Consider the following 13,281-nt stretch of genomic DNA (forward strand, 5'->3'; position numbering starts at 1 on the left):
TATAGAGTGATTTCCTCTGTGAGTGATTTAGATGAGGGATTTTTCTGATCAAGATTATTGGAATCTACAACCTAGCATCCAATCTCACCTTTTTTAATTGTTTAATTAACAGTATTGAACCTTACTGACTACAGCAAAAGTTTTTGCAGGTGGAGCAATCTGACTCTAAGACCGTCAGTAATTCATCTTGGCCAAATCAAGCCAAAAACAGTAGTGTGCTTTACTGGAGGATCTGTTGGTGTTAGGTCAAAGGTTGGACTGGGTGATCTTGGAGGTCTCTTCTAACTTAGATGATTCTGTGATTCTGTACATATGAGTGTGGTGTGTATGTTTATATACACATAACGTTTTGAAATTCCCTATAAAATATGCACATTCATCATAGTTTTGAGGGGAATATAAATAAATAAATAAATAATAGCCCGGTCTGAACTGCAGCATGGAAATTCTGTGTATGTGCTAGCTTTTTTAAGGAAGAAGTCCAGAAAAAGTTATTTCAGGTGAGATGGCAGGAGGAAAAGAGGAAAAAAAACAAACATTATTTTTTCTGCTCAGCTGATGACACTGGTTGTGATAGTCAACATTAGCATATGGGATCAGAAAACTTCATTAGGTTTTTACTATAAGCCTCAGTAAGAAGTTCTCTCAAGATGAGTTATGAACCAGAGGCATTAGCAGGCATTAGCCAACTGGCACAAATGTGTAAAGCATAAAATCTGTGTATTAGATTGTAGTGTTTTATTGACAGCAGTTAATCAGTAACTGATCACTAGCCATACAAGTATTAACCTTTACTTATGTTTCTTTACTTCTTACATGCTAATCTGAACATTATTTTCAAACTGTTGTTTGATAGATCAAATTATGCACGGTTAAGAAGGAAGAGACTGCATAACATCAGAACCAAAATTAAGATCTGTCCAAAGACCTGCTATAATATCAGATGTTTTTTTTTTTTACCACATAGAGGACATACAGAATATTATTAATTTTTAAAATCATGCATATACACTTTTCCTGTTTTGGAAGTAATTTAAAGAAATAGTCAAGAAAAAAACACAACTTTGTTTTTCCATTAATTATTTTTTTTCCAAGCATTTATTAAACCAATTTGATTACATTTAACAACAACAACAACAAAAATAGGTAAGACTATGCACACTACCATTTTGCATTTTTTGCAAGTTCTCTCTCATGTCGTGGAACAATTGCACTCATTCTTGTTACTATAGCAACAGCTGACCTTATTTTAGGTTTGCAATTTCTGATATTTTTGCTGAAACAAATACCATCTTTCTTCTAATTTTCAATTTATCTTTCTTATTAAAACATAATCTAATAACAATTTTATAACTAGCTGCAAATCTTTGGTTTACATTGATGGGCAATATATACAAAAATCTGTATGTTACATAGTAGAAATGTTATTAAATGCATAGAAGCTGATTCTAGTGAAACCTACTAGTGTGAAAGCTACTTGTTGTCCTGATAGTCAGTAGGCATTAATCTAATTAATTAATTAATTAATTAATATTTATTTATAAATATTAAATATTAATTAAATATTTGAAAAACTGATTTAAATAAAACAGTGTTATTTAATCCCCCACGAGTATCTAATACAACAGATTTTATACCAGTTTACTGTTGCAAATATAGGAACATTAGTCTTAGCAAGTTATTTCATGAAGAACATTCTTGGTAACTTTCCAAGCAGAAAGTTCATACTGCAAAACTGGGGGATGGAATTCAAAGTGAGAACACCTGCAATAATTCTGCCTAGAATTATGAAAAATATAGATAGCTTTTAGTTCATATCGTCTTCATAAAGCAGGCTCAGTTTTCATGTCAGTAGTTTTAGATGATCTCCAAAATATTTTGAATAATTTTTAGTTCCAAAATTTGGGAATTGGTGGAAGTAGGTGCTTGAGGGTTTATTATCATTATTGTTATTATTTTATTTTTAGCCTACTCTAGAGTAACTACTTTCACTATTTTTTTAATCAAACATTTTAGAATTGTTTGAAGTCTGCAGTGTATTTCTGAGCTGCTGGAAAGAAGGACATGGCTATAGCACTCAGCAGTGTGTTTCTTCTGATATTTAATATCCATAGTTATAAACTAAACAGAATCTTCTCACTCTGTTTTATCACTTACAGCTAAATTATGCCTTAGTTCAATGTCTCAAATCTCGCCTGTAACTTTGCTTTAGCTGCATGGCCAATTAATTGATAACCACTATGCATGTTTGCTATGCACAATGCACATTATTGCCCTTTGCCCAGCACCGGATCAGAGCATTTGACCTGTCCTTGGTTTTCAAAGCCTATCATCTGCGTCGTGAAGAAACAGATTGGTTTGACAAGCCCAGGGAATCTCGTTTGGAGAATGGACATGGTCTGGACAGAAGGCTGCCAGAGAAGTTGTCCCACTCTCGACCACCAAGTCAACATCAAGATCAAATTAGCTGCCAAGTAAGCCATTACTTCAGCTTTATAACTGTTTGAAAAATTAACTATCATGCTGTCCAATAGTGTAGAGAGTATGGGATTAATTAAATTCCAGCAGCTTTCAGCTGAAGTGCCATCAATACTGGATGACGGCATTAGAAAAGAATTGCTCTGCATTTCAGTATTAATTTTTTGGGTTGTTTTTTAATTTCTGAAACATATCTGGAAGGAGTTAATCTACTAACCAAAACCATATATATATTAGGTTTTCCTATTAAGAAAAAACATAGTTGTTCCAATTTTAGCTTATCAGCTTTATCTGATCCAATTTCAAGCCCCTTATAGTAGTCTAAGGAAAAGATTTATTTTAGTTTAGTTTAGTTTAGTTTAGTTTTTAATCCTGTTAACATTGTCTCACACTAGTAGCTGGTCAGTGTAATTCCAAGAGCTTGTAATCAAGTACTGAACATATAAACAAGACTTCATAAATCTAATAATTAAAACATCTCATTTATCATGATGAGAAAGAAAAATACCATATGTTTTTTCCAAACATGCTGATTTGAAATCTAGTTCATCTTAGTATACCATCACATATCCTCTTTGTATAAATGAAGTTTACATATCTCATGTGTTATCTTTAAGTAATTCACTTGGTTATTTAAGCTATCATTTTTACTGATTGACTGTAATGATACTCTTTTCCATAAGGTACAATGCAAGGAAGGTGTATTGCATGGCCCCTTGATGCTACTTAATAACATCAAGTGGTATGTTAATTCCTCAAATAACGTTCAAGCAGGACTATCCTACTCTCATGCAGCCTTAGAAACTTTTTTGGATGATGAATATTTTCACTGACATTTGACAGTAGAATGTCGCTTTTATGAATTAAGCATTCAAATATCTTAAAATACAAGCTGTTATTTAATTTTTTTTCTCTCCTTTGCCTATCTCTGATTTAGCATATTTATAGATTTATACAGGCTAGGTTGTACTGAGCCTAGCCATTTCTTGTTGAGAAAGAGGGCTGTACAATATACAGTCTTACAGGAATCTATTAAAACAGATCTCACCACAAACCAGTTTTATTTCAGGATAAAGGATGTTTTAGTCTTCACAGCACTTAATATCACTGGAAATGAGAAAAAAAGAAAAAAAAAAAAAAGAGCACTTTCATCCTCTTCATCCTCATGAGAAATATGCTGATTATGTTGTTATTCTGAACATACAAAATTGTGTTTGATCACTTCAGCATCATGGCATAAAGTTTAAAATTTGCTTTGAAAATCAGGTTTGCCCAAGAACATGGTTACTGTTATCCTGATATGGAGGTGATCAGTAAGATTTAAAAGTATTTAGCTTTTAGAGATTGATTTACCCTTGGAAAAAGTTCCAAGGTGTTACTAATCACAAAGGTCCGATCTTTGTGGCTTTTCTGTTTGTTTGTTTTGTTTTGCTTCGTCATTTAAATAGCACTACAATAGGATTGGTTGAAAGACTTTGATCAACATTTTTGGGGAGGAAAGTTAAGGTAGCTGAGAAATCTTGTGTTATTGGATTATTTCAAGAAGCAATATATATCTAAATTTATTCTCCCTGAAGCTACTGCGGTAGCCCCCTGCTTATGTGAAAATAGAGATACTGCATTTAAAATGTTGCCAAGGGCATTTTTTAAGGTTTTGATAATTGGAAATTTGATTGTGTACATGTTTTGAATAGTTCTGTGGGGTGTCTTTACTCATGTAATTTCTGTGAAAAGAAATATAAAGCTGCTGCAAAAGAAAAGTGATGTGGAAGAAAAGGTTTTTCAACAATTCCCTCTTTATCTATTTCAGTCCAGGTTAGCTATGGTAATTCACCCACTGATACAAAATAATTTCAGTGTGTCTTCAGATGTGAGAAATGCCAGCTCTCATGAACTCAGCATCACAAATATTGTCAAAACATTGGTCAGAAATTGTGCACATTGAAAATCTCTTGTGAGCATTTGATACAATAACAAAGAAAACTGATTTTCAGACACATCTAGCTATGAAATTACTTTAAGACAAAATAAAGTGTCAGAGACATTTTAAAATATTTCAATCATTAGCTTCACATTGAATTCTGAAAATAGAACACTTAGCAATAGAAGCAAATAAATCATCATTAATGTATTTATTTTTTAACATTCATTTTATGATTTGAAGTTGTCATGAAAAATAAACATTTTTCAAGACAGTGAGTTCGTTGAGACAAAGTAAACACTCTGCAAAGGCTTTTTTAGTCTTGTCTCTTCTGTGAATTAAGAAAAAAAGAAGAAAAAAAAAAAATTACCACCACCATGAAAAACTGAATATTGTCCCATGCTTTCTGTCTATTGTATCCACAGAGTTGTAGTGTCCAGGCACAATGTACTCTGGAGCCCAAAATGACAAATCATTCTTCATCCTGTCCATGTGAACATGTCCAACTTCACTTGGAGCTTTCCTTGCTGCAAAAGCTTTCCTGAATTAGTTAGGACTAATAGTAACACTAATTAAGCAATTGCAACTCTTTTAAATCACATACTGAGCAAAAAACAACTGTAGAAGGAAGTATTTGAATGAGTAGCACTAATCTTCTTGTCACATCAGTCAAAGTTTCCAAATACACTTATCCAATGTAAATTTGTCATATTTGCTTTTTATAAAAATATTTTATTGACAACTATCATATTTGTACTCCAGAATATTTTGTTTCACACATGTGAAACATAAATTTCTTTACTAGATGAGATCAGAATTGCTCAATTATGTCCCACAGAGCTTGTGTAATTAACGGTAATAAATAAAACACAACCCTATGCTTTTTATACAAGAATGCACAGAGTAACAACCCTGAACTTCATGGTTTCCATGGATTTCTTATAATTTAGGGATTAAGTTCATATATGCCATATTAGTAATACTAAAATATTTGTTTCTATAGCAACTTCTGTAGTTCCACATAGTATTCCTAAATCACATTAAATTGCAGTGTAGTTTAGTATCTTGATAGCTCTATAGTAATTCTGAACTGTTTATTTGAGCAGGGTAAGCAGAGTTTAGACCTAATCAATACGTAATCTATTGCAGATTTCTTACTGACCCATGTTAACCTCAGCAGTTTACTTGGTAACTGCCAGTTGATCAGCTGCTTCTTTTAATCTCCAGAGATTATGTCTCTTTTAATGAAGATTTTCTGTGAAAAAAATATTATTTTACCCTGAAATAATTTGACTATTTCAAAGAGGCTGTGAAAGAACAGTAGGAAGAGGTGCCAGGGAAGTAAGAGATCATGCCAAGGAGATGAACAGTGAAATTACATCTACAGGTGATGTAAACATCTTAATCGGTGGAATAAATACAGAACTTCCAGTGATTGTAGATGGTCTTTTAGGCTCTAAGTGATTGATAAAATCACAAACTCATCATAAGTATATTGTCATCAGTTCTGTTTGGCAACAGTTTTCTAATCACACACACAAAAATAAAAAATAAAGAAAGCTAGGGCTCCAGAGATTCAATATTTTTAAATGTCAACCCCCTATTTCTAAAGCCCTTCTGAAACTATATGCTTATCTCTGTTCATGGGACTGTACAACTTTCTTAAAGTAACATTTAAAACATGTCTTTTTAGGGGGGATTCAATAATATTCTATTTAAATATGATGAAATATTCAGTTTAAAAATGATGAAAAAATGGGTTGTAAGGTGAGTAATAGGGTTAAAATGAGAAAGTGCTATTTATGAAAGAGATCTATAAGGCTACCTGCAAACTTCTTTGCCAGATTTTACAAATCCATACTCTTTGGTTGTGTTAGTTTTCCAACTCTCAAGGAGATTACATTAAATTTCTATAAAACTGCTTTCTCTATTTAAGGCTTTATAGAAAACATATATGTTCTCTAGGAACACAATGAGAAATATGAGATTTCTAAATTCCGTGTAATTGTTAGAATATCTAATATAATGAGTAAATTGTTGCCCGCTCACTGCAAGTCAAGATGGAATTTAGCAGGCTGTTAGTTATTTTTCTGTTACCCAATACTATTATTCTCACTGCATGAGAAAGTGATTTCTAGATCAACAGTTCAGTATTGACCTCTGTGAAGAAGCAAACACCACTCACTTAGCATTTCATTCATAGTCAGGAGCATTGTGTTGTTAAAATAATCCTAAATACTTCTTTTGCAAGTTAGCTCTATCAGTGATCTATACGTAGAGAGAAATTTCCACCATTAGGATTCTAGAGAACTTGGTGTTCTTGCTCTACACAGAGGAAATGCAGCAGCTCAAAGGAGCAGGATTACCTTTGCTGTGGCAGTTATTGTTGCTGGCTGTCACAGGGCTTGCATGCTCATGCAAGTTTCTATGGTATTCAGAAATTAGGTTTCTGAATTTCTTTAACCCCTCGCCTTGATCATCCACCATCCTCTTCCTGGACACACAGTTCAGGTAAAATCTCCTTTGAAGACTGCATTTTCTAAAGGACTACAGTCAGACGTATCTGCTGAGGTTCACCTTATCATGTTTTCCTAGATTTTGGTGGAAGGAGAAGTGTAGCACCACTTAAAAACAGAGACTACAGTGGCTGTGTTGACCAGCTCAAAAGCCCAGTTAATACTTTTTAGTTGTTATTATGGAGTTTGCCTAGAGTACTAAAATACATTTATTGTATTTTAGTTCTTCTACTTAAATAAAGCACTACAGAAATTTAGTCATCTTAATTGTTCTCATTACCTCATAGAATTCACTTCAGTGAGACTTCCATAGAATTTCTTTATCAGACAAAAAGCATAAAGACAACAAGAGGAAAATAAAGTCTACATTTAAACTGTAATTTTCTGTAACACTGGTAGAAAAGCTCAGCACATTTATTTGCTATTCATTCCATTTTTGGAAGGGCTTAAAGCTGACTGATAACATCAAACATGACCAGAGCTTAAATAACTGGAGGAGATACTCTATACTCTAGTTTTCATTTAACTCACTGGGTTGCAACCCCCAAGGGCCTGCTGAGTAATGTGCTGAAAAATGTGACCTGAATCCCATGTCAGCTCAGACAGCACATTAGGGAGGATGATAGACTGGAGAGTCAAAGTGTGCCTGTGATCAGAAGAGGAGGGCATTGCTGGTGCTGAACAACAAGAGTCAGTGCTCAAATGTACTGAGTGCTCCCAGAGAGCTGAGGAAAGGATCTCCGTGGCAGGGACATATGGCAGAAATCTGTGTTTTCTGTAGTGAATAAACAAGGGATCGAGTCACCTTCAACCCTACAACCTAAAATCTAGGCTTGGGAATTTACACATCCTCCGTTCCTGCACCTTTACAGAAGGTGTTGCCCTTCTGCACCATAGCTCAGCTGTATACTGAAGTGATTGTGTGACTGCAGTGGGGTCTCTCTGTGTATTCATGGAGATAACTGGGGGACTAATCAGCAAGAAGGACCCCCAGGCATATGTTCTTGTGAATTAAATCTCCTTCAGAGAAAGTTAGAAAAAGATGTGAACAATTGGAAGCACTAAATGACTTGTATTCTGAAGGGTCTTGAATATACTAGATTTCAGATAAATACGGTCATTAGTGGTTAAAGTAAAACCATCAAAACCAACATAACTTTTCTTCCTTGCATAATCTGTTTACAGCAACCCCTGTTTTTTCCTGTGTATTCTCCTGCCACTTTCAGACACAAACCATTCTGAAGGTAAATGCCTAATGTCATCTTCAATTTAAGTACTGATTCCCACAAACACTAAAAAATAATATACTACCCTGAATACTAATAAACTTTAATGCTTTTATTCATAACTTTATGAATCAGTAAGATTTATACTTATCATAAAATTCTGGAAGTGAAAATAATGAGAAAGTAATAGACTAAAGTAGGAAACAGTCTAAATTTTCTGATATATTTTTCAGTAAATCATATACAATATGTTGTTGAATATTCTTGGTTTATTTTTTATTCAAAATTTTAATTTTGCTAAAGAAAGATAAGATAGAGGATTAAAATACATAAACAATTTGTAAATTGAAGTTTATGAGCTGCAGTGTTCCTCAGTTTAATTTGAATTGCTTTCACTGAAAAGGATCCCAGCTACAGAACTGGTCTAATATATTCATACTGTTTCTCTTGAACTTTATTACTTTGCATTAATTCTTATTTATTTAATTAATTTTTTTTTCAGATTATTTACAATTATATGTAAGTTACACATGACAAACACATTACTTTTACTGTTAAATTACACTTGCTGAATTTTAACGTCATTAAGAAAACATATCAATGTCCCTATCCATTTATAAGCATGGGCATCTCATGGCACTTTACACACTTCTGGTAGTATTAAACCCTATGTCCTGGCAAAATTCCACAGTAAGTCATAAAGTCTGTCAGATCTCAATTCTGATTTATTCTGGAGTACTTGTCCACTACCAAATCCATGATCTCTTTTTCGTCTGAGATAAATTTTGGCCAATGCTACTGTCAATGTATTATGGGAGGATTTCAGCCTTCTAGATGCAATGCCATCCACTGGGTAAGAAACAGAATTATGACAAATGATGTATGAACTCCTGCTCACCATGGGACTGAGCTAAGCCAGCCACTTGACTTCTGTTTCCCCTCCTGTCACTTACGTGTGCTATCCATTAACATCATAAATTTTCCAGGGCAGAGACTGTTTGAAGTGCTTAGTTCAGGAGGAGCTTAATCCCTTTAAATGCTACTTAAGTATAAATAATAGTAATAAACTCCTGGCAGCAGGCTTCTAATACACTCAGACTTCTGCTGATTAACGTTGTCCCATCAGCTCCTGAACTCCACTCCCAGTCCCATCCCATTGACATTCAGCCGTGAGCAGCCCCAGGCAGCTACACTCCCATTGCTTGGTCAGGGTACAATGCTCGGGCTTGGCATGAACGTGGCAGAGCTGATGTATTCTGCTTTGTTTCTGAAAGACAAAAACTGCAGGCAAAGAGAGCATGCGATGGGTGTGAGGTGTGCGAGTGTTGCAACAGTCTTTCTGCAAAGGTCTTTGGGTGTGGACATGTGGCAATCATCTCTGACAATTGAGGTCATACATCCTGCATGGCCTCTTCCATGTCCATAATGTAGGGCAAGTGCAGTCATCCCAGCTGGACCCCTGGCTTTTGAATGCATGTTGTAGATATACGTTGCTTTCAGCTTTGATATTTTGCAGTAGTAGCCCAAGTGAATGTTGCACATGATCGTGTAAAAGTAGCCTTTAAAGTTTTAGGTCAGGTCTTTCAAAAGGCTTTTAAGATTTGGTTATGAAGTACATTCGCTGGGGGACAGTTGGACCAGATGATCTTGGAGGTCTTTTCCAACTTTTACGATTCTGTGATTCTACATTAGGATATGTGTTCTTGCTGAAACTAGAGTGGTAACTCATGGCTTTTTACATGTTCACCACCATTTTGTTCAGGTCTATATGAACAGTATTGTGTAATATTTACAGAAATCATATATAATTTCATTCTCTCTTGTATATCACTTGGACAAAGGATTAATGTGAAGAAAAACTACAGATAATAGCAATCACCTTCCAGTCATTAGGAAATAAAAACAGAACTAAAGCCATAATCAAACTGATCTGTTTTTCTGGAAGCAAATCTTCATTCCCCTGCAGAAGGATTTTTTAGTCTGACAAACATATCTTGAAAGTCAGGGGATGTGGTGGTATTTCCCTGGATGAAATAAGTTTATTTGCTTGATTCTGTTTCAACTGTCTAAAATTATTGTTATTATATATTGTATATGTTATTTTATCTTTTTATGACATGCATATTTGTGTTCCTCAGATAAATGGGAAGCCCCTGCAGTATATTTTCCCTCATGCAAGGCTCAAACTACTGAGAGACCCAAAGGATCACACAGTTTCAGGTAAATAGCAACAACCCTCTATGAGACATAATAATTAATTTGATTAGCATAATTCATGGAAAAAAAAAAAAAAAAAGGCAGCATTAAAAATAATTCCTGTGTTATATGCAGCAGGAAATTCAGTGGTCATTTTAAATTTTGCTGTTTGGTTGCCACAGAAAGCAGCAGTGCAGAAAAAAAAAGGTCACAATATCTGTTCCAGATATATAAGCTATATAGACATTAAAAGTAGAGGGAAAATCTGTTGTGTTATACATAACAGCAGTCTGCTGTCTGTTGCTTTTTATATAACTCTATATTCTCTGTGTGAGAAGTTTCCTTAAAAATTAACAGAGGAATTAGAAAAACAAGTAGGCTTGTGTAGGTATCCAACATGTACAGAACTGAGAAATTTATTCTTTCTGTAGAGCTACTGGGACTCTTCTTCAGAAGGGATTAGCAGAACAATAGGACCCATTTTTCTGTAATATCCTCACACAGATAAATTTATCGCAGGATTTCAGATTTGTTCTCTTTTCCATAACTCTAACACAAATGTTCACATAAGTCTGACTCCACTCGTAAAGAAGAAGATAGTGGCAGAGGTTATGTTCATTCACCCCTTGAGTGTGAGCAGGAATACTTTATGATCTTTTTACCTATCAAGTTGTAAAAGGCTGCCAATTGCAAGATCTAGCAAGGGTAAGGTTTGTCTGTTGCAGGAATTGGAATTGCACCCTTTCTTATATCTAATATTTACAAAGAACTCAGAGTTTTTCTCATATGTTGTTTGTCTTCCTTCAGAGGCACATGCTTTAAGTGGGTTTGTCATGAAACCATCAGACTTTCTTTTCACAAGTTTAAATTGTAATAGTATGTGTCAAATGCTGTTTCTGTGCAGAAGCAATTACTGACTGCCAGCTTTGGTGTTCCCTTAAGCAATAAGTAGAAAGTGGTACGAACTCACTTGAATTGCTAAATATTGTTTTCACAAGGCTTTTGGCAGTAAAATCTTGATCACTGCCGCCCCCAGCATCCACCTCATATTTAGGGCGTTAAATGAATTTTCTGTATATATTATGAGGTATTTTCTTGCTAGTTGGTGTAACACCCACGGATGATTTTGGAATACATAAGGACCCCTTCGCCCACACAGTACAGTTTGAAAGAAGCAGCCAGGGCTGTGGTTTTGTCAGCCTTTCCTGCCTGGGGCCCTTGCATTCAGCAGGAGTCCCTTAATATCCTTGTGGAGATTTTTTTGTCCTGGGGGGTGATGAGTAATGTTGTCATCCAAGCTGCTCTCATACCCAAGAAGAAGAGGAATGACAACATGACTGTATGTAGCCCATGGTGTAACGTTGCTGAAGGCTTGATTCTCCTACAGCAAGTTACTTACACTTGTGCAATGTAAAATTCCTGTTCTGAATTCTTGACTAGCTTAGCTGCTGGCAGCCATGGCACACGTGCTCTGCATTAGGGGAAATACCATGTAAGTGATGACTGGACAGGCAAGGTTGCAGATATTGACTTCCCATTTATAAATTCACTGCTCAGCATGAGATCACACTGGATTGAATATTCACTTAGGGTCCTGCCAAGATTTCATAGCCCATGCTGGGATTGCTTGATGCTATAGCTGTGCTGTATTGTACGTAACTTCTCCTTGGTGTAAGCAAAGTTGGCTATGTGTGTGCAAACTGCAGTCATACTTCTGGTTTGTAACCCAGAAAAATCCTTGGATCCCTGCAGAGACATACTTCTATCTGGTGTATATACAGATTTCCCTACAAATATGAGGAGGCTGAAACGTGGATTGTACAGAGAAGAGCCAAAGGTGGAATGGGGTACCAACAGGGAGGAACTGAGCCAGAATGAATTGTTATTTCTCCCTCCTTGTACATATTTGAGGTACCATAAACATGTGGCTTTGTGCCTCCCTTTCTCAGTGCCCAAGAATTAAAGTAGATAGAAAAGTTCTTAAATGTGCAGTATTTTCTGCTGAACCCCAAGCTTTCAAAATAGACTCTCCAGGAGCCTCACACATTTTTTTTTGTTTGTTTTTATTTTTTGGTTTAAAAATTCAATTTTTATTACTTGGTATCTACAGACTTATAGCAATATGTCCTTATTAACTAGACAATGAGGCACACTTAGAAATCCAAGTCTAGAAACACAGAAGTTAATTAAAATACTGGTACATTAAACAATATAATCACTTACACACCCACTACAGCAGTAAGACACGATTAAGATTATTGGGTATTGATCTAGATGCCAGGGCTGGTTAGCTGGCTGGTTTATTTCTTTTTCTCTGTTTCTTGGTTTCTTCCCTCTCTCTTGTTCTATTCATCACCCTTTCTCTGTTCCCCTCCTTCTTCTCCTTTTCTCTTTCTCCTTCCCTCTTTCTTATCAAAAGTACCAAATGATTTGTTGAATCATCATATTTAACTGATTGCCTTATACTTGTTGCATAGGCAATGGAAGAGTGTATGTTAAAACAAAACACCTCAATAATGCTGATGTGGGGAGCCAGATCTCCCCAGGGCTCAGCCAGGCACTGTCCAGGTGGCAATGGGAGTCTCTGGTCAAAGATCCTTGCAGCAGGCACTTCAGCTGTATTGGATGAGACTCCCTTAACTGTTGTGTTGCTGAAGCAACTGGAATGTGGTCCTGTGTGACTACAGAAACATGTGTGTCATCCACTGTCTGTGATTATCTTACAGTGTTTGCAAAACACACCGTCTTTGTGCATTAAAGACTGTCTTGTGTGAGCTTTTCTACACATGCAAGAACAGTTTCTACTGATCATTTGAATGATCTATGTGCAGTTTGGTCAATTTGATAGCTGAGTTGCTTTGATAATGTGAGCTGCCTTCCCAATACTGCCAGATTCTCAACTGGGAGAATAAATTAACACATCCTAAATATGCAAACAGTATAC

The 13,281-nt window shown here is 35.4% G+C and overlaps 1 protein-coding gene across 14 annotated transcripts in view; it reads left to right on the forward strand.

Moving 5' to 3' along the window:
* PCLO (piccolo presynaptic cytomatrix protein) overlaps positions 1–13,281 on the forward strand; it is a 361,590-nt gene that overhangs the window by 211,261 nt on the left and 137,048 nt on the right. For 13 of the 14 annotated variants that reach the window (XR_003497920.3, XM_027460019.3, XM_027460011.3 and 10 more), the window contains exons 8-9: positions 2,326–2,474; positions 10,280–10,361. Coding sequence is in view for 12 of the 14 variants with exons in the window: in XM_027460019.3 (XP_027315820.1) it covers positions 2,326–2,474; positions 10,280–10,361 (231 nt within the window). In the remaining 2 variants the exon portion in view is untranslated. Of the gene's footprint in view, positions 1–2,325; positions 2,475–8,100; positions 8,160–10,279; positions 10,362–13,281 lie in introns of all 14 variants that reach the window. The other variant, XR_005269621.2, reaches the window with a different exon arrangement.

This window comes from Anas platyrhynchos, chromosome 1 (assembly GCF_047663525.1).
Source record: "Anas platyrhynchos isolate ZD024472 breed Pekin duck chromosome 1, IASCAAS_PekinDuck_T2T, whole genome shotgun sequence".
Lineage (NCBI taxonomy): Eukaryota > Metazoa > Chordata > Aves > Anseriformes > Anatidae > Anas > Anas platyrhynchos.